The 26,526-nt window shown below is 51.2% G+C and overlaps 2 protein-coding genes across 3 annotated transcripts; one reads left to right on the plus strand and one right to left on the minus strand.

The window, feature by feature from the left end:
* Positions 1-683: 683 nt before the first annotated feature.
* On the plus strand, positions 684-22,628 carry Stx1b (syntaxin 1B). The gene is made up of 10 exons (XM_008823821.1): positions 684-862; positions 9,359-9,433; positions 9,622-9,721; positions 9,799-9,873; positions 15,383-15,456; positions 15,723-15,831; positions 15,999-16,072; positions 18,776-18,913; positions 19,017-19,127; positions 19,400-22,628. Exons 1-10 carry the CDS (start codon positions 833-835, stop codon positions 19,478-19,480), a joined length of 867 nt encoding a protein of 288 aa, XP_008822043.1. The 5' UTR covers positions 684-832; the 3' UTR covers positions 19,481-22,628.
* A 96-nt stretch (positions 22,629-22,724) lies between these two features.
* Positions 22,725-26,164, minus strand: Hsd3b7 (hydroxy-delta-5-steroid dehydrogenase, 3 beta- and steroid delta-isomerase 7). Of its 2 annotated transcripts, none has more exons than XM_029559086.1 (7): positions 26,044-26,164; positions 25,516-25,687; positions 25,138-25,293; positions 24,749-24,857; positions 24,578-24,623; positions 24,283-24,445; positions 22,725-23,705 (listed from the first exon to the last, which is right to left on the minus strand). In XM_029559086.1, exons 2-7 carry the CDS (start codon positions 25,679-25,681, stop codon positions 23,290-23,292), a joined length of 1,056 nt encoding a protein of 351 aa, XP_029414946.1. In that variant the 5' UTR covers positions 25,682-25,687; positions 26,044-26,164; the 3' UTR covers positions 22,725-23,289. The 2 variants fall into 2 exon arrangements, with proteins under 2 accessions (XP_029414946.1, XP_008822042.2); XM_008823820.3 differs by having other exon boundaries at positions 24,578-24,677.
* Positions 26,165-26,526: the final 362 nt, after the last annotated feature.

Genomic DNA, 26,526 nt, shown 5'->3' on the forward strand with positions numbered 1-26,526 from the left:
ACCACCCTGCTCTTGCAGGTAGGCAAGGAGAAGTCTGAGACCCACTACTGGAGACCACTCCCAGGTAGGGTGGGGAGGGCATATAGATTAAACTCCATGTCCTTCCTAGCAAACAAGAGCTTGGCTAACTTCTTACATCAAAAAAACCACACGCAGTGTCAGGCTTGCTATTTCTAGTGTCTAGGGTCTCCTCCAGGGACACAGGGACACACATGGCGGTGGTCCTGCGCAGGCTCACAGAGACATCGTGCATACACCCGGTCTCTTCCACGTTATTCCCCTAGTTCGCTGCCTTTCCACCCAACCTGCAGTTCGCCTAGCATCTCTGTCCCTGCCTCCGCATCTCCCTGTCTTAGCATCTTTCCCTGCTTCTTGGGCTTTGCCCTTCCCTCCCGCTCCCACCCCCGCCTTCTGGGCCTCCCTGGTGCCCCTCCCGTGAGTCCCCCTCCCAGGACTACAAGCCCCAAGCGCCCCCAGCCCCGAGTGCTGCGCATGCCCCCTGCTCCCCGCCCCCTCCCGGCTCCCCCCCCTTCCTCTTCACCTCCCTCCGCCCCCCTCCCCCGCGCCTCGGCTCCCGCATCCCTCCACCCCACCCTGTGCCGCAGCCGCATCGCCACCGCAGCCCAGGCAGAGCCAAGCCTGTTCAGGCCCCTGCCCCTGCCTGGCCTCGCCCCCCCCGCACCGCGCCCCCCACCCGCATACCCCTCGGGGGCCCGGCACCTCCCCCAACCCCGCGCCCCCAGACCCGGGCCTCCAGCACTGAGGTAGGAGGAAGAGAGCAGCAGCAGAGGCGGGAGGACTAGGAAGAGGAGGAGGAGGAACCCGTCGCAGGATGAAGGATCGGACTCAGGAGCTGCGGAGTGTAAGCTTGGGGATGGGAGAAGTGGGACCCTATATTTGGGGAGCGTGTGGGGATGGTGTGGGGGAGGTGTTGAGATGTGGGGTGCAAATGATGAGATTGGAGATCGGAAGCCAGGAAACCCTAGCATCTCCAGGCACCTGATACCTCCAATAAACCTGCAATTGGGGGACAGTGGCTGGAAGGAGTTGGAGGCCATTAAAACACAAGGGGGCAGGAGAGATCTCAGGAGCCCGGGCAGCCCACATTTCCAGGAGGACCCTGGGTTCTAACCTGGGGATTGGAGACAGTGAATGTCAGGAGAGGATTGGGGAAACCATCATTCTGGAACAGGTTTGCCAGTTAGGTTGAAGATGGTTATTGACCAAGCTAGGTCCAGTAGGACCCAGATTTGGGGACTACCATGGAGAAGGACACAGGTTGGGACTGGATGCCAGGACCTGGCAGGGAATGAAGTATGAGTCTGTGTGTGTGTGTGTGTGTGTGTGTGTGTGTGTGTGTGTGTGTGTACTACTCCATGGGGAGGGGGCATTGCTCAGAGACAGAGAGGGAAAGAGTAGACTGGGGAGATGGAGTTCCCTTGGGCCAGGGCCTCAGCGGAGGTGACCCTAGAGGTGGGAGAGGAGAGAAAGATCCAGCCACCTAGTCACAGAATTGGGTTGTGTGACATAGGCCGCACAATGCTGGGGGAACTGGGACATGGGAGCAGCCAGGGGCCAGGCTGTGAGGGGCCAGGGGCCAGGCTCCAAGAGGCTGGCCAACAGAGCTGGAGGGGGGCAGCCTGGAGGATGCAGAGGAGGCTGCTCTTTGAATGGGTTGGAATGGGCTTGATGAGGATGGCAGGGAGGGTGCTGAGACATTGGAGAATGACCTGGGGCCCAAGGAGGTGGAGGTAGCTGTCTGCTGTGATGGTGGAATTTGGTATTATGAATACAAGTACTCACCTGGCCAGTGACCACTGTCCAGATGCAGTGGATTGTGCCAGGATTCTGTGGGTTGTTTTCCAGGGAGGCTATCACTCCATTTGACAGATGAGGAAACTGAGGTTCAGAGATGGGAAGGGATTGGTCCAAGGTCATCGAACATACACACATGCATGTGTGTGTGTGTGTGTGTGTGTGTGTGTGTGTGTGTGTGTTCAGACTGGAACCTGGGCCTCCTGGCTGCCCAGTCAACATGGGTCTATGCTTCTCAGCCTTCAAGGCACAAGTTTTGACAGTGGGGACACTGTCTTTAGAGAGTCTTCAAGGGCTGAATTTGGGGAGAGGTGGGGACCCAAGTTTACAAGAGAAATGGGGAAGGGACCTGGAGGCAAGTGACTGCTTGTAGAGATAGGTTGGCAGGTAGAGAGAAAGGAGGAGCTAACAGTTGAGGGAGGAAATCTGAAGGATTATTTTACTGCATAAGGAAAATGATAGTAGCAAACACTATGCGTTTTATACACACAAAATCATCTTGATCTTCCCATCAATCCTGTGAGGCTGGTATTAGCATGATCTCATCTCACAGATAAGGAAACAGAGGCTCGGAGAGGTTAAGGAACTTGTCTAACGTCACATAGCTAGAAAAAGGCAGGATGTGAACCCAGACCAGTAGCTTCAGTGTCTAAACTAAGCAGATTGTCATGGCAGTCCCATCAGTCCCACTAGCTTCTTCGTCAAGTAGGCAGAGAGGCTGCCTTGTTTTATATTTAGGAAAATGAGCCTAGAAGAGTTAAAGAATTTTCCCAGGTAGCAAGGGAGGAAATAAAATTTGAACTCAGATCTCCAGCAGCCAAGAACATTCCCTGAATCCCAAACCCAACAAAGTGGGATAAGGTGGGAGTAGAACTGGGATATTAGAGAGGGAGAGAGACACGAGTGGAGAGCGCCCCTCTGAGCGAGGCAGGTCTACCTGCCCAAAGAAACCTGTGGCAGGGGCTGCTGGACGCAGCCAGGTAACGGAGGCAGAGGCAAGTCCAGTGGTGTGGAGGGCTGGGGCTAAGGGTGCTGGGTAAATGCTAATGGCTTTGGTGTTAGTTACAGCTCAGGAAAAGTGGAGGTTTGAGAGGGGGTGGTTGAGACGGGTAGGAGCTCCAGATGTCATGAGGATCTCTCTGCCAAAGTTAAAGCCAAGGAGGAGAGTCAGCAGGACTTGGGGACTTGGGGAAGGGTTCTCAGCAACGTTAATCACAGGGCCTGATTGTCATTCCAGGACTCTAGTATTCCCAAGAAGTTCTCAAATCCAGTGGTTGAGGGCACCGACTTAGAAATCAGATTATCTGGGCTCATATCTTAACTTAGTTACTTCATGTGTGACCTTGGACAAATTACTTAACCTGTCTGGTGCTCAGGGTGAGGGTTTGTTTTGGGGTGTGTGTGTGTGTGTGTGTGTGTGTGTGTGTGTGTGTTCGTGCTCCTGGGGGCTGAACCAAGGGCCTCAAATATAGTAGGCAGGTACATCCCCAGTCCCTTAGCTTCTTCATATGCAAATTGGAAGTAATAGTAGTACCTTGTTTCACAGGATTATGTTGAATATTAAAGTTAATACACACAGTGTCTAGACAGGGTCTTGTGCACACTCTGTGATTGCTGTTCCCAGGTGACTTGTGTGTTCTCTGGAGCATCGTAAAAGTCCCCTGCAATGGGCAGGGCATGACCCCCATTTGTTTTGGAGTTTACCTGAGGGTCAGAGAAAAAAGATTGGCTTGCCAAAAGTCCTGCAACTCTTGATGGCAGAGCTGGTGTTGAGCCAGGGTTTTCCATCTTGGGGTCACCAAGCACCTTTGGTTGTGAACTAGGCTAGACGTGGAGCCTGCCTTGGAAGACCTCAGCTGAGTAGCTGTTCCACGGAGGAAGCCAGGGTGAGCTCGAGAGAAGATAGGAAGCAATTGGAGTGGTGCCAAGAGTGGGGAGTGAGAAGACAGGAAGGACAAGTACTAGGATGGGTAGGAGGGCAGGGGGCAGGGGGGACAAGGAGACTAGGAAGAGAGGAAAGGGGAAAGGCTGGCCTGCAGACAGGAGGGACGTTCTGTGAGAGAACGTAGGGACCTAGAGAGAACCCTAGTGAGGATTCCTATCCTCCAGCTACAAGGGACTTGTCTCTGCCTTGGGTTCTTTGCACTTGCTGCTTCTGCCCAGAATGCTGTTCCCTTTGCCTTGAATTCAGTTTCTCTCTTGGCCCTTTTAGGACTCAGATCAAATGTCACCCTGGCCACCCTAGATGAAAGCCCTACCCATACCTGTTTCTATCTCCCTGCTTATTGCCTACATTCTCTCTCTCTCTCTCTCTCTCTCTCTCATATATATATACATATACATATATATGCATGAATGTTTTGCCTGCGTGTATGTAACTACACCTGTGCCATGCAATGCGTTGGATCCCCTGGGGCTGGAGCTACAAACAGTTGTTGCCGCCATGTGGGTGCTGGGAATTGAGCCCAGGTCCTCTGAAAGAGCAACTAGTGCTCTTAGCCACTGAGCCATCTCTCCAGCCCCTCCTCCTGCTGTTTCTTACAATCAGGCACTGTCCTGTTCGTTTTTCGCTGTTTGTCTTCCCCACTGCACCTTGGAAGCAGGCCCTTCATTCCCAGGCTTGTTCACAACTGGCTCCCAGAAGTAACTTGGCACCAATATTTGTTAGGTGAAGGAAGAAGGGAGCAGGTGGGCTAGGCAGGCAGGTAGAATGAAAAGACAGGCCGGACCATGGGAGGTGGGGAGAGAGGAGAGGCCCAGGCTACGGAGACAGATGGGCAGAAGCTGGAGCAGTGTGGGAGGGGAGCTGATGCCTCTAGATCAAATGACATGGTGCCTGCCCCCCGGGTGGGCAGTGTGTGGTAGTGTGTGTGGGCATGCTTGTGTTGCACACACCCTCTGTGACTCTGTCACCCTCTTCTAGTCTCTTCCACCCTGCTCCCTCTTTTCAGAGTTTCTGTCACCACCTGCCATCTGTCTCTTTGGTCACTGACTTGCTGGCCCACACTGTCTCCTTCTAATCATGTTTCTACTCTGTTGTCATATGCACGCATGCATGCATGCACTCACGCATGTACACACACACACACACACACACACACACACACACACACCAGGCCCTCCTGTTTGTCTCTGATGTGGAAAACCTGGACTTTGAGGAGGCCTGGACAAGGATTGATGCCACATGTGGCCAAGGCAGTTTGAGAAGGGGACAGGAGCTCTGTTCCATCCACTTTTATCTTCCCAGGTGCTTAGCAGCTGGTGGGCAGTAACAAGAGGTGCCTTACCATCCACCAGCACTCCATTGGCTGACCAACCCTGGCAAGTTAATCTTTCTGTGCCTTAGTTTCTTCCTCTGTCAAACAGGAATAAAAACATGTTCTTTGTAAAGTGATGTGACATAAGACAAGAACTGTACACTAGGCATGGTGGCTCACACTTGTAATTCCAACACTTAGGAGGCTGAGAGAATTGTCACAAGTTTCAGGCTACCCTGGGTTGTATAGTGAGATCCTGGAAGAGAGAGGGGTAATGGGGAGGGAGGGAGAGATGGATGAATGGGTGGATAGAGGGAGAGGGAGGGAGGGGGGAGAAGAGAGAGAGAGAGAGAGAGAGAGAGAGAGAGAGAGAGAGATTTTCTTTGGGGCCAGGTAGGGATCGAGGGACTGCCACCTGTCAGTAGGATGGATAGGAAACAGCTTGAGATTTGACAGTCCCAGTTTCAAGTTCCACCTCCGCCCTTATCTTGTTGTGAAGCCTCAGGCAACCTATCTGAGCCTGTCCCCTCATCTGGAACATGGAAGGCACAGGGGCTCACATTCAACCCTCACCAAGCACACACATTTTTCTGCTGTCTCATTTCCTTTTCCTGCCCTCTGAGTGGGAAACATGACTGCCATACAAGGCCCAAAAGGCAGTGGTGACGTGGCCTTCTAGCCAGTGACCTAGGGAAGAGTCTCTGGCTCCTTTGCCTCAAGTCTTCTCATCTATAAAAGGGGGCTGTAATACTTTCTACCTCAGGAGGCTATTTTAAGAATTAAATGGATAAATCTGGTAGTAATATACTCCAGCACTCAGAAAGGTAGAGGCAAGAGGATCCCATGTTCAAGGGTAGCCTGAGCTACAATAAGACTCTGTCCCAGAAAACTAAAAGCTGAGACTATCATTCAATAGTAGAGTATTACCTAGTATACACAAAGCCCTGGGTTCCATCCCCAGCACAGAGATGAGAGAGAGAGACAGAGAGAGACAGAGACTAAGAGAGATTTAATTAAGGTGCTGGAGAGATGGCACAGTGGTTAAGAGCACTGACTGCTCTTGTAGAGGACCCAGGTTTGATTCCTAGCACCTACATGGCAGCTATGAACCATCCTTAACTCTAATTCCAAGGGAATCCAAAGCCCTCACGACACAGGTGCACTCGCATACATGCAGGCAATATACTCATACACATAAAATAAAAATAATAAATAAAATTTAAAAAAGAAAAAATTAATTAAATATATGAAGCGTTCATAGACCAGCACAGAGTTCTTTGTAAAATCCTGTTTAACCAGATGGAGAGATGGCTCAATAGTTAGAGCGCTGACTGCTCTTGCAGAGTGCCTGGGCTTGGTTCCCAGCACCTACGTGGCAGCTAACAACTGTCTTTAACTCCAGTTCTAGGGGATCTAATGCCCTCTTCTGGCCTCTGTGGGTCTGCACATGCATGATGTATGTAAATACATGTAGACAAATACTCATACACATTAAAAACAAGAAAACCCCAAAACTGTTTAAATGTCATGATTCTGAAGTAGTCCTTACAAAGTTTATGTGGGGATTTTGTTGTTGTTTTTTGTGTGTTTGTTTTTTGTTTTTTGTTTTTGTTTTGTTTTTTTTGAGACAGAGTCTCATTCTGTAACCCAGGCTAACTTGGAACTTGCTTCCTTCACCTCATGGAAATCCTCTTGCCTCCACCTCCTGAGTGCTATGGGATTATAGTGTATGCCACCAGCTCCTTAGAGTTGTTGGGCTTTAAGAAAAAAAAGATTTATTAAAAAACACTTTATTTTTATGTATGTGTATGTAGGGGCAGGGGGAGTGGGATTTACATGTGAGTGCAGGTGCCCCGAGAGCTCAGAAAAAGGCATCAGGTCCCCTTGGAGCTGGAGATATAGGAGGTTGTGAGCCACCCCACATGGGTGCTGGGAATTGGACTTAGGTCCTGTGCAACAGCAGTGTATGTTCTTCACTGCTCCCTCTGCTCCCTCCTGTCAGAGTTTTGATCAAGATTAAAAGAGATGAGAAGAATGGAAGACACAGGAGATACTAGCGAACAGCACTATTTGGCTGGGTTTGAAGGACACAACACTTTACTCAGCCCTGAGCAGCTGGCCCGAGAGAGAGAAGAGCCTCTGGCAGACGGTGGCTGGGGAGGGATCCTGGCAAGTCTGGGCAGGTGGTGGGCAGCTGGGCCTCATGTCCTAGTCCTATTAACCTTGTGCCCTTGGGCAAGCCACTTTCTTTTACCCTCTCTAGCCCTGTGTTCCCTCATCTGTGAAATGGGGCCAATATATACTCAGCTTTTCTCACTGGATTCTGCTGGTAAGGATCAAAAGGGATTATGAATGTAAAAGTGTTTGTACAGAGAAGATTTTTAGCTATCAGCTCTCTTTGTAATTATTATTCAAACTAAGTCATACTTGTGCCTTCTACCATGTTTCCTTTCTCAAGGGCAAGTAAACCAGTAGCCTGGATACTCCAAGAAGAATCTAAGGGAAGAACAACTTTAGACTTTAGGGCCAATGTCCTCAAGTTGGCTTGGGAAAGGGAAAGAGACAGACAGAAGTTCCTAGACCTGGACCAGAAAGGCTCTGCTGACCCGTGTGAAGTGGTTGAGGGTGGGTGGGTGAAGGCAGAAAGAAGGAGCAGAGGAAGGCTTTTGACCCTGGAGGAAGGAGGACTGAGAAGCCTGAAAGCACCTTAAGAAGCCAGTCAATCCTGAAAATGAACCTTCTCAGGGGCTCACAAGGCCAAGGTCTGCCTGGGGCTGTCCCAGGTCAGGTTGAAGCCAGAGAAGCCAGAGTCCTCTCAGGGTCTCTGAGACCCTGGAGTTCAGTTTGGGCAGAAGCATGGCTTTCCAGCACGCAGCAAGAGGACTCCTCGGCTGTGCTGGTCTCAGAGCTGCTGGCACTTTGCTCTTCCCAAGCACTCTTGGTATCTAGGTTGATCTTGGCTCCATCTGGTTCTGTCTAGGTTTGATCTGGGCTCTCTGGGATGTGTGGAGCCTAGCCTAGTTCACTCCTAGCCTGTCTGGGAGGACCTATCTGTGCTCTGGAGTCCTGTCAGCCCTCCCCTTTAGGTCCCAGTGGCTCCACCTCCAGGTAGCTGGCTGTTTTGCTACTGTCTTGATTTCCATTCTAACTTTCCACAGGGCCTGATTAGGGCTCCAGACTGCCCAGCTGTGGTTGGGCATGCAGTCCTGGGTCTAAGAGAGGCTGGGGGGACAGGTCTGCAGTGCCCTCCTCCATGTCCTGGGGGCTTGGCTGCACGTCTCTGTGTCCACGGGTCAGAATGCAGCTCCTTCGTGGGTCTGTGTGCCGAGAATGTCAACATGTCAATGTGTCTCTGTGTGGGTGTGGGGGCCTATTTCTGTGTGCCTATGTGTCAGCTCTTCTGTCTGTGTCACCGGTCTGCCTGCTGATGACAGTGTGGGTGGGTAAATCCCTTTGTGTCTCTGAGCCCTGAGGGTGGAGGGCTGAGCAGCTGCAGGTTGCAACTGGGAAATCCAAGCAAGTGAGAGTAGGTGGGTGTATGGCTGGAAGGGACTGGATAAAAGCGAGTAGCTGAGTAGCTATGTGGGGAAGAAGAGTTGCCAACAGCAGAGTGGAGTGGGTGGGAATAGGAAGGTGCAGGGGTGAAGGGGGTCAGAGTACTGCCTGTGTGGCTCAGCCAGCTCTCACTGGGTCTGACTGGGCCTTCTTAATTTGCCTGCCATTGGCAGCAGTGTGATCTTCCATGAGGGACATGGATGTTCGGGTGGGGACAGTGAGGAAGATAAGAGAGTAAACTGAGGCCTGAGCAGGTGCTGCCAGGAGATGGCAAGAAGGTCCAAGGCTTCTGGGAAACCATTCTAGAACTCTCCTTGGAGCCCAGAGCCAATTATTGCAAGGCTGACATTTAGCTGGTTGTTAAAATATTGAAATTTGTCCATATTCAGCAGTCAGTGACAACTGCCTCAAATAATGTTTCTTTCCAGGGAGAGTCTGAACCTATGAGGCTATATCCACCCCAAAGAGTGCCTCTGCCTGGTTCCCTCCAAGGTAGTTTCTGGGCTTTTGGCTGCCCTGGCCTCCATTGTTCTACAAGATACCCAGTTCTGGCTCTGACTGTTGGTGCCCTTGCCATCCCTCCTGCTCCTGCTTAGGACCCTTCTCAAGACCCCTTTTCTGAGCCTAGAACTGGGAGCATCCATGGATATGTGGCAGGCTGAGAGCCAGAGAGCCACCCTTGAGCACCAGGGTTGGATTGCTCTTGGATTCATCCTTGCTTTGCTTCCCAGGCGAAAGACAGTGATGATGAAGAGGAGGTGGTCCATGTGGATCGAGACCACTTTATGGATGAATTCTTTGAACAGGTAGAGTCCCCAAGGTCCCTGTACCCAGGACTTCGCCCCTTCCTAGCAACTTTCTTTGCCTTGGACATCCCGTTTTTCCTGCATCCTTGACCTTCTGGGTCTGGCCATTCCCCTGAGCACTGGTTGAGTCTTCTGGCTCCCTTCAGCTGGCCCAACCTGGGTAAGGTGCCACTGATTCCCTGCCATAGGTGGAAGAGATCCGAGGCTGCATTGAGAAACTGTCGGAGGATGTGGAGCAGGTGAAAAAACAGCACAGCGCCATCCTGGCGGCTCCCAACCCGGACGAGAGTGAGTGCCAATTCTGGGGGCTCGGGGGTGCTTCAGTCCTGTCCAGGTTCTTATTTGTTCTCTTTGCCTCCCCCCAGAGACTAAACAGGAGTTGGAGGACCTCACAGCAGACATCAAAAAGACAGCAAACAAGGTCCGGTCCAAGTTGAAAGGTGAGAAATGCAATCCTGTAATGGGGAGAAAGTTCTCAATCTGCATTAGACAAAACCGGCCTCCATAAGGAAGTGTTCACGGGCTTCTGGGAGCCAGATTCCAAAACAGCAGCAAAGTACACAAACACGTTTGCCCTCTTGATCCACATTCTTTGGAGACATACAAGACAGGGAAGTGAGCTCTAGTTCAATAGACATGAAAATTCATCAAAAAAATACAGCTTTACGGCGGGGCTTGGTAGCATATACCTGTAATCCCAGCACTCAGGAGGCTGAGACAGGAGGATCAAGAGTTACAGGCCAGGGCCAGGCGTGGTGGCACACACCTTTAATCTCAGCACTGTGGAAGCAGAAGCAGGCAGATCTCTGTGATTGAAGCCAGCCAGGTCTATATAGTGAGTTCCAGGCTAGCTGGGCTACAGGGAGACCCTGTCTCAAAAAAAAAAAAAAAAGAGTGGGGAAGCTGGAGAGATGGCTCAGAGGTTCAGAACACTGGTTGTTCTTGCCGGGCATGGTGATGCACGCCTTTAATCCCCAGCACTCGGGAGGCGGAGGCAAAAGCAGGTGGATCCTCTGTGAGTTCGAGACCAGGCTGGTCTACATAGTGAGTTTTGAGCAGCTAGAGCTACAGGGAGACCCTGTCTCAAAAAGACTAAAAAAAAAAGAACACTGGTTGTTTTTACAGAAGACCCGGGTTCGAAGCCCAGCACCCACATGGCAGCTAACAACTGTCTGTAACTCCAGTTCCAGGGAATCTGACAGCCTCTTCTGTCCTCCATGGGCACTGCACGACACTGGTGCACTTACCTACATGCAGGAATCCGAAGCCCTCTTCTGACATGTGTATGAGTGTATTGCCTGCATGTATGTGAGTCCACCCATGTTGTGCAATGCCATGGAGGTCAGAAGAGGGCTTCAGATTCTCCTGGAACTGGAGTTAAAGATGGTTTGTAGCTGCCATGTGGGTGCTGGGAATCGAACCCAGGTCCTCTGCAAGAGCAGTCAATGCTCTTAATCGCTGAGCCATCTCTCCAGACCCAATAAAAAATTTTTTTAAAAAAGGGGGTTCCAGGTCAATACGGGCTCTATAGTAAGACCATATCTCAAAAAAGTCCAGAAAGGAAGGAAGGAACATATGAAAGAAAAATGTACTCTTCCGAACAGTTTGGATTTTGTTCAGTCCTCATTTGTCCTGAACAAGCTCCACGCATAACGCTGAGCACCCAGTAGGTGGGCTCAGCAAATGCTTCTGAATTGGTATCCTTAGCTCAGGACAGATTGGACTGTGTGGCTGACATCAGGGGCTGGCATGCTTTCAGGAGGGCCTTGCCAAATGCTCTGTATTCACTCTAATTTAGGGACTTGGGTGCTGGTAATAACCACCTTCCCCCCAAAGCACAGTGGGTTGGGAACCTCCTTGTCTGCTGGTGCCAGGGGAACAGCAGTGTTAAAGAGATGTGCTCATGGTAATTCAGCATCACAAAGCATTTGCCAGGCACCTACAGCACCCATTGCTAGGCTTTGCATAAAAGGAGCTTTTGGCAAGTGCCTGTCCCAAGACCACCAGCCTTGGCTCTGGGAGCTGAGGCCACAAGTTTTATGCCCTTTTGGATGTAAGAGGAGGCCATTTGTGAGCCTCTGACACTAATCTGTAAAGATTTTGCACTCAGAAAGTAAGTGTGCTACACTAGGAAACCCCTGACCTGGTGTTGTGTTCGTGCAAATCCACATGGAGGGAATCCAGCTTCCACCAATAGGCCCCATCCCAGCTTGCTCATCAGTATAGCAGGAAAATGGAAGCAACTGTAAACATTTCTTTTGTTTTCTTTTTGTTTCTTTTTTGTTTTTTGTTTTTTTGGACTACTCCCTGTAGTCCCAGCTGGTCCGGAACTTTCTATGTAGACCAGGCTGGCCTTGACATCACAGAGATCTGCCTGTCTCTGTTTCCTGAGTGCTAGAATTAAAGATGTGTGCCACCACTACCAGCTTGTTTTCTTTTTTTTAAAAAAAATTACTATTTTTAAAATTTTATGTGAATGAGTATTTTGCCTGCATGTATGTAAGTGTACCACATATGTACAGTGCTTGCAGAGGCCAGAAGTGCTTGTTGGGTTTCCTGGAATTGGAGTTACAGATGGTTGTTAGCTGCCATGTGGGTACTGGGAACTTCTCCAGTCCTTTGTTTTCTGTTTTTTAAAGATTTATTTATAGCTGGGCGTGGTGGTGCATGCCTTTTGTCCCTGTACTTGGGAGGCAGAGGCAGGCAGATCTCTGTGAGTTCAAAGCCAGCCTGGTCTCCATAGTGAGTTCCAGGACAGCTGGGGCTACAGGGAGACCCTGTCTCAAAACGACCAAAAAAAAAAAAAAAAAAAAAAAAAAAAAAAAACGAGAGAGAAAAGATTTATTTATTATTATTACTTTCAAATATTTTATTATTTTTTATGTGTATGAATTTATTGCCTGTATGGATGTAAGTGCACTCATGTTGTGCAATGCCTGCGGAGGTCAAAAGAGGTTGTCCAGTCCCCTGGAATTGAATTTACAGATAGTTGTTAGCCACCATGTAGGTGCTGGGATTTGAATCTGGGTCTTCTGCAAGAATAGTCAGTGCTCTTAACCACTGAGCCATCTCTCCAGTCCCTATTTCTTATTTTAAAATTATATGTATATGTGTGTGTGTGTGTGTGTGTGTGTGTCAGTGCATATATGTGGGGGTGCCCCCATGGAGGCTAGAAGAGGGTGTTGATCCCTTGGAGTTGGAGTTACACATGGATGTGAGCTATGTGCTCTTAACCCCTGAGCCATCTCTCCAGCTCTTTTGTTTGACAACAAAATATTTTTCTCCATATGAAGTCATAAAAAGAACCTCAAGTCGGGTGTAGTGGCACACACCTTTAATTCAGCATTTGGGAGGTAGAGGCAAGTGGATCCCTATGAGATCAAGGCCAGCCTGGTCTGCATAGCAAGTTCCAGGTCAGCAGGAGCTACATAATGAGACCCTGTCCCCCAAAAGGAAAGAACCTCAAAATGTAAAACGTGGGACTGGAGAGATGACCCAGCAGCAGTTCAGAACACCTGCTCTTGCAGAGGACTAGGATTCAGTTCCTAGCACCTATATCTAGTGGCTCATAACTGCCGGTAACTCTAGTTGAAGGGGTCCAACACCCTCTTCTGCTCTCCTTGGACACCTGCACACATGTGAAAGACATTCAGACACACACAAAAACATAAATAAATCTATATGTCATAGATGTTACAGCCAGGCATGGTGGTATACACCTTTAATCACAGCACTTGGGAGGAAGAGGTGGGAAGATCTCTGTGAGATTGTGGCTAGCCTGGTCTACATAGTAAGTTCCAGGCCAGCTGGGCTTACAGGGAGACCCTGTCTCAAAACAAATAAAAACAAAAACATAAAAGTCAAATTGTCAAGGCCAGGCATGGTGGTACACACCTTTAATCCCAGCACTTGGGAGGCAGAGGCAGGTGGATCTTTGTGAGTTCAAGGCCAGCCTGGTCTACAGGTGGGGCTACAGGGAGACCCTGTCTCAAAAAGACAAAAAAGTCAAATTGTAGCCAGACATGGTGGTATGTACCCGTAATTTCAGTACTCAGGAGGCTGAGGCAGGAGAATTATAAGCTTAGGACTCAGTGGTTTCTCTGGGTCCATCTAGTCCCAACTGGAACACTTTCTAGAAGACTGTAAGGAAATCTCTGTGGTTTGGGGGTCAAGAATAGGTCCAGTCACGGCTAGAGAGATTACTCAGGGGTTAAGGGCACTGGCGGCTCTTGCAGAGGACCCAGGTTTGACTCATAGCACCCACATAGCGGCTAACAACTGTCTGTAACGCCAGTTCCAGGGGAATCTGACACCCTCTTCTGACCTCTGCGGGTATTGCATGACACAGGTGTACTTACATACATCTTCAGGCAATACATTCATACACATAAAATAAAAAATAATGAATAAAAAAATTTTGGGGTCTTTTTGAGACAGGGTCTCCCTGTAGCCCCAGCTGTCCTGGAACTCACTATGGAGACCAGGCTGGCCTTGAACTCACAGAGATCCGCCTGCCTCTGTCTCCTAAGTGCTGGGATTCAAGGTGTGCGCCACCACGCCCAGCTAAACAAAATATATTTTTTAAAAGAATAGATCCAGGGCTGGAGAGATGGCTCAGCAGTTAAGAACACTGGCTGTTCTTGCAGAAGTCCCGGGTTTGAATCCCAGCACCCACATGGCAGTTAACAACTGTCTGTAACTCCAGTTCCAGGGGATCCCGACAGCCTCTTCTGACCCCCTCGGGCATTGCACAACACGGATGCACTTAACCTACATGCAGGCAATACACACATACACATAAAAATAATAAAATATTTTAAAAAATAGATCCAGAAAGAAGACAGGGAAAGTGGCCTCTGGAAAAAAAATCCCTATTTTCCTACCATCTTCCAGTTGGTGGCGTGAAGGTGACCTTGGGTTTCACCCATTTGAACCCCAGTTTCTAGAGTGAAATATCCGCTGTTATCATTATGCCCCCAGGGTTGTTGTAGAAAGTCAGTATAATGTAGTAAAAGACTGCTCCATCCAGACTTGGCCCTAGCTCCAGGTCTGACGGTAGGACCCAGCAGGGCCAGCAGATTCCTGTATTCCTGATCTTGTGTCCCTGTGCTTCTCCCAGTGTCTAGACCAGTGAATGTCACTCAGTTACTGTGCCTGCTTTTCCTTGCACAGGAGTCTTGGGGTGCCACAGGGAAGTGGTACACTCCAGACTGGCCCAGAGGCTGGTCAAAGATTGAACAGGCCTGGAATCATCTGCAATGCACTTTCCCGTCATCATGAAGTGGCTGTCACTGCAAGCTCTTTCTTAGAGACTGAATGATGCTGTCGGGAGTACACAGTTCAGAAACAGGAATCCTGGTTGGTCTGTGCCAGGACAGGCAGGGCAGGAGGAGAGTTAAGTTTTCTCTGTTAGAACATCCATCCATAAGCTGTAGAACTCTGCAAGGAAAGGGTGGCCACCAAAAAAAGTCACACGGTAGAAAAACAAAGAAAGTCACAAGGTAGCAGGGTGCCCTGGTGCTTGTCTGTAGTCCCAGCAACTCAGAAGGCTGAGGCAGGAGGCAGTGTGACAACACCGTCTACAAACAAAATCGTGTCAATGGGTTCAAAAGGGCCCTTTGTAGTGGACTGGCCATTCCCTCATGAGTTTAGGTTGGTCGCATTTTCCAAGACCCCTCCACCAGCGCAAACAGCCCCTTCTGTCTGGTGACCTTTTGAGCCTCGTCTTTTCCCTTGCTTGCCTTAGGGAAGCCCTTCAGACAGCTGATTGTGTACTTGGCCTGCAGGTATACCTCAGCCTAGCTCTACTGCCAGTCCTCTCAGTGAGCAGGGCATCGCTCTCAGGCCTTGACCTACCCCTGGGTGTCAACCCTTCCTGAGCCCCAGACCCCGGCTCCCCGCCCCCGGACTCCAGGTGTCCAGCCTGTCACTGCGCCCTGTCTCCCACAGCTATCGAGCAAAGCATTGAGCAGGAAGAGGGGCTGAACCGTTCCTCCGCGGACCTGCGCATCCGCAAGACTCAGGTAGGCTGCAGCTGCAATTACCCGCGCACGGGAAGAAGGCGGGGCTAGAGCGGGTGCGCCTGAGAGCCCACGCGCGGGCGGGGTTTTAGGCGGGGCTGGGGCGGAGGGCGGAGCCCCGCCAGCTCTTGGGTTGCCTGCGGGTATGGGCGGAGGATGGTGTTGCGCGTGGGAGTAGGACTTTGAATTTGGGTGGCGCTGGGACGGCACCATGCACCTAGTCTCTGTCCCTGATTCCCTGGTGTTTCTCTCCCCCACCCATTCCCCAGCACTCCACTCTCTCGCGGAAGTTTGTGGAAGTAATGACCGAGTATAATGCAACTCAGTCCAAGTATCGGGACCGCTGCAAGGACCGGATCCAGCGGCAGCTAGAGATCAGTGCGTGTGCCCCTAACTCCCCGGCCTGTCAAACCTCTTCCCAGCCCGTTCCTCTCTTGAGGGGCCACTTGGCCAGAGGCTAGTGGGAGGGTGGGTCCCGGGTTCCTGCTCTCCCAACCCGTCGCCTCAGGTCCTCTCCTTGAGCAAGGAGCCCTTTTTCCCCACAGCCGGCAGAACTACGACCAATGAAGAATTGGAAGATATGCTGGAGAGCGGGAAGCTGGCCATCTTCACGGATGATGTGAGCCCCCGGGTCGGGGCGGGATCTGTGGGGGAAGCATTTGCCTCTCCTCCCAAATTCAGGTGTTCCTGAGTCCAGCCTGGAATCACAAGCAGTGGACAGCCTGGACCAGACACTGGGAGATTTCATGGGGAGAGGGCTGCTATCAAAATGGCCAGTAGTGGTGTTCCAGATGGTCTAAGCACGTTGTGCAAGGGGCTTCTGTTTTTGTTTTTGAGACATGATCTCCCTCTGTGGCCCAGGTTTATCTCAAATTCACAGTCCTCCTGCCTCAGCTGGAATTACAGGCATGTACTACCATGGCCCCTTTAACATCTCACCTACTTAGCTAACAACTCACTTAATTCTCCCTACAATCTCATGAGGGAGCCCATTTCACAGCCAAGGAAAACTGGGCCAGCAGGTGACATAATCTGCTAAGGATTTGACTCTACAGTTGCATTCCTGAGTCATTACCAAGGTCTACCCCAGACTCCCCTCCCAAGAGCCACACAAAGCTCCTCACAAGACCCATTGCCAGCGTCCTGCCTGAAGCATGTCATTCTCCATGACTCATTTTTGGAAACTTTTTTTAAAAAAACAAATTTTAATTTCAGACACCACCCTGCCCTGTCATGTATGAGTGGACGGGCCTTCCCCAAACCCAAGTTCTCCTTTCTCCTTGTGGACTTTTGCCCTGGTCTGCCAAGTCCTGTCTCCAGTTCTGCCTCTGTGATCAGATGGCTCTGAAAAATGGGTGCAGACCAGGTAAAATGTGAGCTGTAATTGTCTAACAGCTTTCAGCAAAGAACTGTTTGAATAATTGATTTTTGTGGAATTAATATTAGGCAGATTGATTGTGATCCAGCTAGACACCCTCAAGTACAGCTCTGCGTAGGCCACCTGTCTTCCTGTGTGAGGGTGGTTGATTCCAAGGTGGCTACTCTCTGACCTCCACCCACAGGCTCTCCACTGTGGCAGTGGAGACAATCTGCTGACTGAGGGCTGTGGAAACTGCAGATAGGCCCTGGGTGTTGGTTGAAGGTTTATTAGCACTGGCGTCAAGGAAGACTTCCTGAAGGAATGGTCATTGAGATGCACCTTAAGAAACGAGCTTAAGCTAGAGAGATGGCTCAGTGGTTAAGAGTGAATCCTGCTCTTCCAGCAGACCCAAGTTCGGTTCCCAGGCCCCACATCAGGTGGCTCACAACTGCCTGTATCTGAAGCCACCACAGGGATCTAATACCTTTGGCTACTGTGGGCGCCTGTAGTCACATGCATATAACCTAGCCTAACCCTAACCCCCACACATATACACATAATTTTTTGTTAGTTTTTGAGACAGGTTTTTTACTCTGTAGCACTAGATGGCCTAGAACTCAATATGTAGACCAGGCTAACCTTGAACTCACAGAGATTCACCTGCCTCTGCCTCTCAAATTGCTGAGATTAAAGGCATGCACCACCATACCCGATACATATTTTTTTTTAAATCTAAGAGGGAAAGACAAAGAGACAGAGAGTCAGAAAGAGAGGGAGAAGGAGCTTTTAGGTGTGAGAAGATGGGGAGAGAGAACAGTCCAAACACAGGGAGAGGGGAAATCACTTGCTGAGCCACTGAAGGATCTTGGTCCTTATGAGCAGGACACAGGCAGGGAGGGAGCCTGAGCCTTACTTCGAAAATAAGGGTATGTGGCCTGGAGTAGCAGGGAATCCTAGTGTACCTTGGAAAGGCTAGATGTGAAGCTGGGCATGGTGACGCATGACTTTAGTCCCAGCACTTGGGAGGCAGAGGCAGGTGGATCTCCGTGAGTTTAAAGCCAACCTGGTCTACATAGTTCCTGGACAGCTGGGGAAGGAAGGAAGACCCTGTCTCAAAAAGACAAAAAAAAAAAAAAAAAAAAAAAAAAAAGAGAGAGAGGCTAGATGCCTAGGTCTAAACTAAGTAGGAGGCCAACGCCCATGTCAGGAGTTGGCAGGGGAGGTTGTAACTGTGAGTTGGAGGGAATCTCTCCTTCTGCCTCTTGAGGACCATTGTGCATTTTGCCTCATCTCATGCAGGCTCCAGGCAACTTGTGGATACACTGCCTTCTCATCTGAGCCTCCCTGTTTGCTTGCCACTTTCCCACCTGCTGTGTCTCCTCCATCACTCTGTCTGCCTTTGACCATCTCTCTTCCCCGGGTACTATACGAGTAGTATTTTGTGAACTACAGGAAGTTCTGGGCCAAGGTGGTGGGCTCCATATAAGTTGCATTTCTTTTTCTTTTTTTTTTCTTTTTTTTTTTTTTTTTTTTTTTTTGGGTCTTTTTGAGACAGGGGCTCTCTCTGTAGCCCCACCTGGCCTTGAACTCACAGAGATATGCCTGCCTCTGCCTCCCCAGTGCTGGGATTAAAGGCCTGCCCCACCATGCCCGCCCAGCTAAATTGTATTTCTTATAATTTGACGAACTTCTCTTTAGTGCTTATAGTGTGCCAGGAACTGTTCAGTTCAATCAAAGCTACACACACTAACTCATTCAATTTCACAACAATCTTTTGAGGTGGGCACTGGTATGTTCCACATTTTCTAGGTGGGGACACCAAGGTCCAAAGAGGGTAAATAATTTGCCTAAGGTTGCAGCCAGTAAATAACTGGATTTGAACCCAACCCCTCTGGCTGCTTAGCTGAAACTCTTACATGGGAAAAGAGTGATAACAGCCCTTTCCTCCTTCCATCGCCCCAGATCAAAATGGACTCTCAGATGACAAAGCAGGCACTAAACGAGATCGAGACCAGGCACAACGAAATCATCAAACTGGAAACCAGCATCCGTGAGCTGCATGACATGTTTGTGGACATGGCCATGCTTGTGGAGAGCCAGGTACAGGCCTTGCCATGTTGCTATGGGAGCCTTCTCTAGGCCCCAAATCTGCTGCTTCCTACCCAGCCCCCATTCGTCCCTCTGCACACCTCCTTGTTTGCAGGGTGAGATGATCGACCGCATCGAATACAATGTGGAGCATTCCGTGGACTATGTGGAGCGAGCTGTGTCCGACACCAAGAAAGCTGTGAAATATCAGAGCAAGGCTCGTAGGGTAAGCCAGGGAGGGTGCCTGTTGGGGCACGGGGCTAAGAGATCAGCGGGTGGGTGAGGCAGTTACAAAATGGGTGAGAGGCCTTATCTCTGACTCTGACCTCTTCCTGTTTCTGTTTTCTCTCCCCTCTTTTTCCTCATGTCTCACACCCCAAACTCTCCCCTCATCTGTCTTGTTCTCTCTCTCTCTCTCTCTCTCTCTCTCTCTCTCTCTCTCTCTCACACACACACACACACACACACACACACACACACACACCTTTCTACCTGCAGAAGAAAATCATGATCATCATTTGCTGTGTGGTGCTGGGGGTGGTCTTGGCGTCATCCATTGGGGGGACACTGGGCTTGTAGGGCCTCCCACCCTTCTCTCTCCCAGAACCCTTCCCACACATCGGGAGCAATACCCCCACCACCCTTTTACTCTATCCCCTGCTCCAAGCTCACCCCCCAAACAGACCCAGGCAGCCCTACCTCCCTTCACCCTCACAGCAGACCCTGGAGTCCCTGGCCCTCACCCTGCCTTGGACCCCCCCCCACCTCGCTGCACGTAGATAGCAGCAGGCGTGATCACACATGCACACCAACATGCATGCCGCCAGGACATGCTCAAGATGTGTGGACACCCCAGTGTGTGTGTACTTGTGTAGATGTATGTAGATACCCTGATTCTTTCTTGCCACCACCTCCATTCTGTGTGGTCTGAGCTTCCCTCTCCACCTGGGTTGCTGTGTAGACTGTGGTCAAGTATAACATGGCAACCTACCATGCCCCAACCTGTCTTCTGTGAATAGGTGTGGTGTGTGTGTCCATGGAATTATTTTATGAGTGTGTGAACCTAATGCAAAAGCAGTTCCTCCACTGCCACCTCCTCCCATCTGCTACAAACAGGGCAGGAGGTGGATGAGCAGTGCATCCTCAGAGGGTCCAGAGAGGCCCAGACATTGGCGCATATCCCATACATTGTAGAACAAACCAGACATTGGCGCATATCCCATACATTGTAGAACAAACTCTCCCGGCTCAGTTACTCCCAGGGGCTGCATCATGCCCCGGAGACTGTGTGTGTGTGTGTGTGTTTTCTCTTCAGACAGCCTCTTCTCTGTGGACCAGACACAAGTTTTGGGTGGGCACATCACAGATACCTGTGTTTCTAAGTTACCTGGAGTAGGACATGTATGCATCCATAGGACTTTCTACATAGTGTTTCTGCCCCTGTGTAACACACACACACACACACACACACACACACACATCTTTAAGGACATGTACCCCATCCAGGTTTGTTTCTTCAGGATCAGTTGCTCCTTCCCCCTTTCCCAGAGCAGCTGACCAACATCTGATGTGGCTCTACACACTGCTACATCAACATTTTTGTTTTTTTCTTTTTGAGACATAGTCTCCCTGTAGCCCCAGCTGGCCTGGAACTCACTTTGTAGACCAGGCTGGCCTCATCTCACAGAGGTCCGCCTGCCTCTGCCTCCCAAGTGCTGAGATTAAAGGCGTGCGCCACCACACCCAGTTCTGCTACATCATCGTTGTACAGGTGGAACATCCTACCTAGCCACTTTCCAAGCCCTGTGGACACATGCCCAGATTCTTAACCTCTCTCTGTTTAGGCCCAAGGGCAGTACTGAGCCTGAGACAGCTAGCACACTTCAGTGAGGAAGTTCCATGAAGGCAACCACACCTAGGTGCACATATGCACACTGGTGCACTCACACATACAGCATTGTGCCCATTCAAATGCCACACCCATTTGCACATGACTGTCTCCTGAAAGGACTGTTGTAGGGAAGTAATGAGGCAAGATGTCAAGGGCTGCTCCAGACAGACGGAAAGTTAGAGCATTGCCCACTTCTGCCTCTCAAACTCCCTTCAGAAAAAGGAGAAGCCATTGTTTGTCCTTATTGCCCTATCTGATCCTCCAGTCTCTGCTTTAGGAAAATTGAGTTTAGGAACCTTGATTTCAAACATACTGGAGTGGGTTATCCTTGGACCTGTCCGCTAGACACTTGTGCTGCTGAAACATCAGTCATGGCCACTCCCAGAGAAGGGTGACATGGAGGGTGAGAAGAGGCCTGTTCTCTGGTGGCGAAGAAAAGTCTTCCCATTGTGTGGAGAACTATGCAGTTTGTGGATTGTTTGATGGCAAGCAAGAGGTATATGGGATAAAGGGCAGTGCTAGAAGTCCCCAACTCCATGGCCTATGAACATGTAGCTGGAACACACAGATATATGTGTCTTGCCCTAGAGTAGGGCATAAATGTGTTCTGAGTGAAGGACTGGGGTGTATGTGTGCAGAACAGAGGTTGCCATGCCATGTTGGGCGTGTGTGTGTGTGTGTGTGTGTGTGTGTGTGTCTCTGTACATGTATGAAGCGCCCAGGTTAACTGTGCTGAGGAGGGAGCCTGCCTACTCATTTCTAGAATAATCTTCTGCAGGACAGGAGTCTGCCTAGAGTCTGCCCAGAGCCCTCCTGCTCCCATCCTAGGCTCCTTTGGAGATGACAGAACAGGCAGGCCCCAACTTCCAGTCCCCTTCTTCTTTCTGCCCAGCCAGCACCCCCTTTTAACCTAAGTGTTTCCAGCAGCCCCCTGCCATGGTGTTCACAGGAATGGCAGGGCTGTGGCTGGCATGCTGCTCCTGCCTCTTTGAACCACCTGAGCCAGTGGTAGCCCACCTCTGAGCCTCAGGTGGATGAGCAGTTCCTGAGAGTGCTGTGTCCCAGCTTTCTACAAGACCTATCCATCACGTGATGGACTTGCTTGTTGGCTGCTGTCCCTATGTGTGTCCTGAAGAGTTGCCTAGGGGCTGGTGTCTTTTGCATGTTCTCAGACAAGCGTGTGCTGTCCACCCTCCACACACCTACAACCATCAAGCCAAGTGTTCCCTTGGTGGTCCCAGGTTCGGCCAGGGCTCAGTGCTTCCCTTCCCCCCTTCTCCCTCTCCTTGCCTCTTACGAAGCACACTGCGTGTCCATCTCATGTGCCTGTGGGTCAGTGCACGCTCTTGTCATGCCTTGAGCGTGTACACATGATGTGTTCTATGCACTCACCTTGCCCCAGCCCACCCCACAGAGGACAAGATGGTTGGCTCCTAGCTCCCTTCTCCCAACCTACCCTTTTCCCTGCTGTGTAGCTGTGTGTGTTGGTGTGTTTCTGTGTCGCTGGCGTGTCATGTGATGTAGCTGTGTTTGCTGACATGAGCCCCTGTCCCCTTCTCCTTTTCTCCATTGGTTTCTAGAGCACTCTCCCTCCCCTCCCCAGAGGGGACAGGACTCCTGGGGTCTGGCTGGGGGCCCAGAGCCTGGCCACCCTCCTGTTAGCCCTCAGAGTCTTATTTCTCTCTATTGGTGATCAAGTTGCAAATGGATAAAATACAGGAAATTCTGCCCACCCCCGCCCCAGACCTGCATGTCCTGTCCCCAGAGCCCCCAAACCCAACCTGGGCCAGGTTGGGCCCTGCGGGACGGAGAAATAGCAACCAATCCAACAGCGGGCTTGCTGTGTGCTCACTTCCTTCTGTCCCCACGTGGGATGGGCGCCGTGGTGGGGGGAAGACTCTTGGGAGGAGGGGGCAACAGGTAGACACAGGCTCGGACAAGGATTTTAATCCAGGCTAGGTAAGCATGACTGGCATCCTCAGGCAGAGAGCTAACAGTATCACAGGAGTTGAATTTGAGTGAAGAGGCAAGACAGAAAGGCACCGACTTCCTCAGCTTTCTTTAAAGCAAATTAAAAGATAAACGTCCAAAGGGGATACACTTTTTAAAGAACATAATGGGACTATAACCCCTGATGGAAAGCCAGAGATGTGGGGGGAGGCAGATCTGAAGATGGTGCCTGGACCTCAGCAGACCAATATGAGCCCTTGGAATCTTTGCCACTTCCTGCTTGAGAAGCCAGAAGTAGGATGGGGTAGTGAGATTATTCAGGAATCAGTTCCTTGCCAACTAGATGGAAAGCCCAGGTTGAGACCAAAAGATGATTCTGTCCCCAAACCCTGCCCTAGAACACAGCCCAGGGGCAGGGCCTGTCTACTTAAAATGTGGAGGGCACTAGAGCCTCCAGCTCCAGAAGGCAGCCATCTCTCCCTATCTAGGTTGTGACTGCAGGACCTGGGTGATGTGCTACAATGGCCTCCAAGCCCTGGGTCTACCATCACTGGCCTGAACCCTCCGTGGACTGCACCCAGAGAATGGTGCGGGCCCTGCTCTCCTCCCATGAGAAGAGAGGCTTATAGCCAAAATGGCGCTGTGCCTTGTTGGTGCTGACAGTGAAGGTGGTATTGGCCACAGCCAACGTGTAGGGATTCAGCAGAGGTGTGTACAGCAGCAGTGGTCGCAGCAGCCACTGCAGCAGGGCATTGAGGGTAGCCAGCAGTACCAGCAGCCAGTAGGGCAGCAGTGGGCGGGTACCCACCAGCCGAAGTCCACAGGGACCCAGGAACTCCATGTTGAAGTCCTCGTAGCTCTTATAGGGTGACTTGTCATAGCAGAAATACACTTGGCCACCCATGAGTCCTGCCCGCTGCTCCAGCTCTCGGGCCACCAGCACATGCATCCAGGCCACGTTGCCTACCAGTAGGGAGGGAGGTGGAGATGCACTGAGGGCCCTTGGTCTGGCCCATGCACCAGCTGCCCCCTATTTGGACTTAATGCAGATGCTGCCCATATCTCATGACAGTCTGGTCAATATTGCTTCTCCCTCAGCCCCTGCAGCCACTGGCCCTCCTGTAGCTGCTTTGCTCAGGCCTGTGTTGATGCTGCCCTTTTCTTCCCCCCATCCTCTGGGGAGCTGCTGCTCCATTGGTGCAGTCCTCTGCATAACCTATGACCTATGACATGCTTGTTTTCTGTTTCGACACAAGGTCTCACTGTGTAGCCTTGGCTGGCCTGGAACTCACTATGTAAACTACATTCAGCCCTCCCTGCCCCCCTTTTTTTGAACCAGTCTCAATAATGTGACATACTTTTTATGTCAGCTCTCTCAGCTTGCATGGATACTCTCCTCTGCAACCCATGCAGAAAATGCCCAGTAATCATTGTCTACCTGAGCCCTGTAGAACCAGGCACACATCTGTGATTCTGCCCACCTCCAGAGCAGGTCCTTCTACCCTGCTCTTGGCCTCCCTTTGCCTAGCCCTGTCCTTACCCACATAGACCCGACCATGTTCCACAGAAGCTGGAATGGCCCGAAAGAGTCGACCCCTGAGACGCAGGCCCTGGCGATAGAAGTCCCTCATGATCTGATGACCTTCACCATAGATGCCAGTGGGACGAAGGGCACATGTCACCAGGGGCAGACCGCCACGGACCTGGGCACAAAAGGCAGGTGTTGCAGGACACCCCTCTACCCCGGGTCCTTGGGCTGGAGATGAATGAAAGAAGCCTGGGGGTCACATTCTGCCTTTGCCTTCAGGACTCCAAGCCCCATTTTTGCATCTCACCTTCCTTCCATTGGCTTCCAGAACCAGCTGCTCAGCTCGGGCTTTGCTGCAAGGATAGGGATGCTTGTGTACTATCTCATACGGGGTGTCCTCATTGCCCCTGGTGGAGGGAAAGGAAGGACTCAGTGCTGAGGGGAAAGAGGCTCTGAAATTAAGTGGGGCTAAACTCACCTGTAGAAGGGGTGGCCTTTGATATTAGGCCCCACAACTTCCATGCTGCTCGTGTAGACCAGGAACTGAGTTCCAGTCTGCACGCAGGCCTCAATCACATTCTGTGTGCCTGTGGGAGGAAGGGATGCGCGCAAGCTGTGGCTTCTTCCTTCAGCATCTTTTTCCTTTCTACCCAAGGTTCAGGGAGAACCACTGCACATTGGGAGAGGGAGGGACAGCAGGGGCATAAGGGCAGGGCTAAGCAGTGGCATAGGGGCAGGGCTATCGACAGGGTAAGTTGTCACAGGAAAAATCACAAGGTCGAGATTAAAAGGGGGTGGGGAACAAACAGACAAGATCAGGCCATTGACTAGGGAGTATAGGATAAGAACAGGTAGCTAGCACCTCACCCTGCACATTGACTTCATGGATAGTTTTGGGACTGGCCCTCCCAAACACGTCTACCAGCCCAGCTGTGTGGATGACCACATGCGTTCCAGCCATGGCCGCTGCCACCTCATGGGCCTGAGTCACGTCCCCTTGGATGGCAGTCACCTGCACAGGTCCTGGTGGAGAGGCCGAGAGTGTTAGAGCAGGGGCCATGAGCCAGCTGCTGCTGGGTTTGGTCCGTACTGTTGGGAGCCACACATTCTCAGTGACTCATTCATCCCATCGTGTGGTCTGGAGCACAGAAACAAGAATCATTTTTTCCACAAGGAGGGGGGCATCCCAGTTTGGGAGGGGATGAGGCACCATACCCGCCTCATGCCATTGCCCACTCCAGTCACCTGTTTTCAGCTCCTCCAGCCAGGAACTCAAGTGCAGGTCAAAGACACGCAACTCCCGGAGCCTTGGCTCCTGCTCCAGCAGCATTCGCACTATGTGCTCCCCCAGGAAGCCACAGCCACCTGTGACCAGGTATACCAGCATTGGGGCCTGTATGGATTCTGCCATGCCCAGCTGTGGGAAGAGAATGTAACTCACCAGAATTGCCTGATGCCACGTGCTCCAGCCACCTGTTATTCCTAGAAGGGGCCTAGTGGATGGGAGCAGGAAAGTGGGAGAGGTGTGGTCGATCCTGCAAGTTGCAGCTATGGCAATCAGGCTACCTGCCCTCTGACCCTGCCAACTGCTGAGTCACTAGGACGAAAAGAGTCTGGACTCGGGAAGGGGTTAGGGTTTGAGATAGGTGGGGAAAGGTCTGGGGGTGATAAAGGAGGGTAAGAAGCAGGGAGTTGGATAGGAAGGGTATAGGGAAGTGGGAAGGGCTGAGACTAAGAGAGGGCCACCTGGGGCTCAGGATCATCTCTGCCTACCTGTAGCCACAGTCCCAGGGAGCCCAAACTGGCCACAAGAGGTTGTGTACCAGGCTGGCCAGCTGCACACAAGCTTCCTTCCTTCCGCTAGCTCCACCTCCTCCCTCCAGGCCCATTCCAGGAAGGAGGGCAGCCTAGCCTCCACCCCTGAGGGTGGGGGGTGGGGGCAGGGGTAGGGAATGCTCTTTCCAGAGTGCCCCCTGGTGGCCAATCCACTCTCCATGGCTGAGGAGGATACATAAGACAACCTGCCCAGGTGGTGCTGAGGGATTTGGGGACAATGGGATAGAGGTGACAGGGTGACATCACTGTTGCATGACCTTAGTTCTTCCCTCCTGCTGGGTTTCCCAGTAGGCTGGAGGCCCAGCTGCTGCTGTGGCTCTGAGAAGGGAGGGGAAGGCAGATCTTGGGCCAGCTCCACAGCCTGCTAGGTGGTGGGTCCAAAGCAGCGGTCCTGTCTATAGGTCTGGGCTTACTTGAAAG

This window comes from Nannospalax galili, unplaced genomic scaffold, assembly GCF_000622305.1.
Source record: "Nannospalax galili isolate Female #2095 unplaced genomic scaffold, S.galili_v1.0 scaffold788, whole genome shotgun sequence".
Taxonomy (NCBI): Eukaryota; Metazoa; Chordata; class Mammalia; order Rodentia; family Spalacidae; genus Nannospalax; species Nannospalax galili.

Excerpts from the sequence above, each read along its gene's own strand:
- Stx1b (XM_008823821.1), top strand. The coding sequence starts at position 833 with ATGAAGGATCGGACTCAGGAGCTGCGGAGT. Across the intron at positions 15,832-15,998 it reads CCAGCGGCAGCTAGAGATCA|CCGGCAGAACTACGACCAAT; the intron begins GTGCGTGTGCCC and ends TTTTCCCCACAG. Across the intron at positions 16,073-18,775 it reads TGGCCATCTTCACGGATGAT|ATCAAAATGGACTCTCAGAT; the intron begins GTGAGCCCCCGG and ends CCATCGCCCCAG.
- Hsd3b7 (XM_008823820.3), bottom strand. The coding sequence starts at position 25,681 with ATGGCAGAATCCATACAGGCCCCAATGCTGGTATACCTGGTCACAGGT. Across the intron at positions 24,858-25,137 it reads CCATGAAGTCAATGTGCAGG|GCACACAGAATGTGATTGAG; the intron begins GTGAGGTGCTAG and ends TTCCTCCCACAG. Across the intron at positions 24,678-24,748 it reads AAAGGCCACCCCTTCTACAG|GGGCAATGAGGACACCCCGT; the intron begins GTGAGTTTAGCC and ends TCCCTCCACCAG.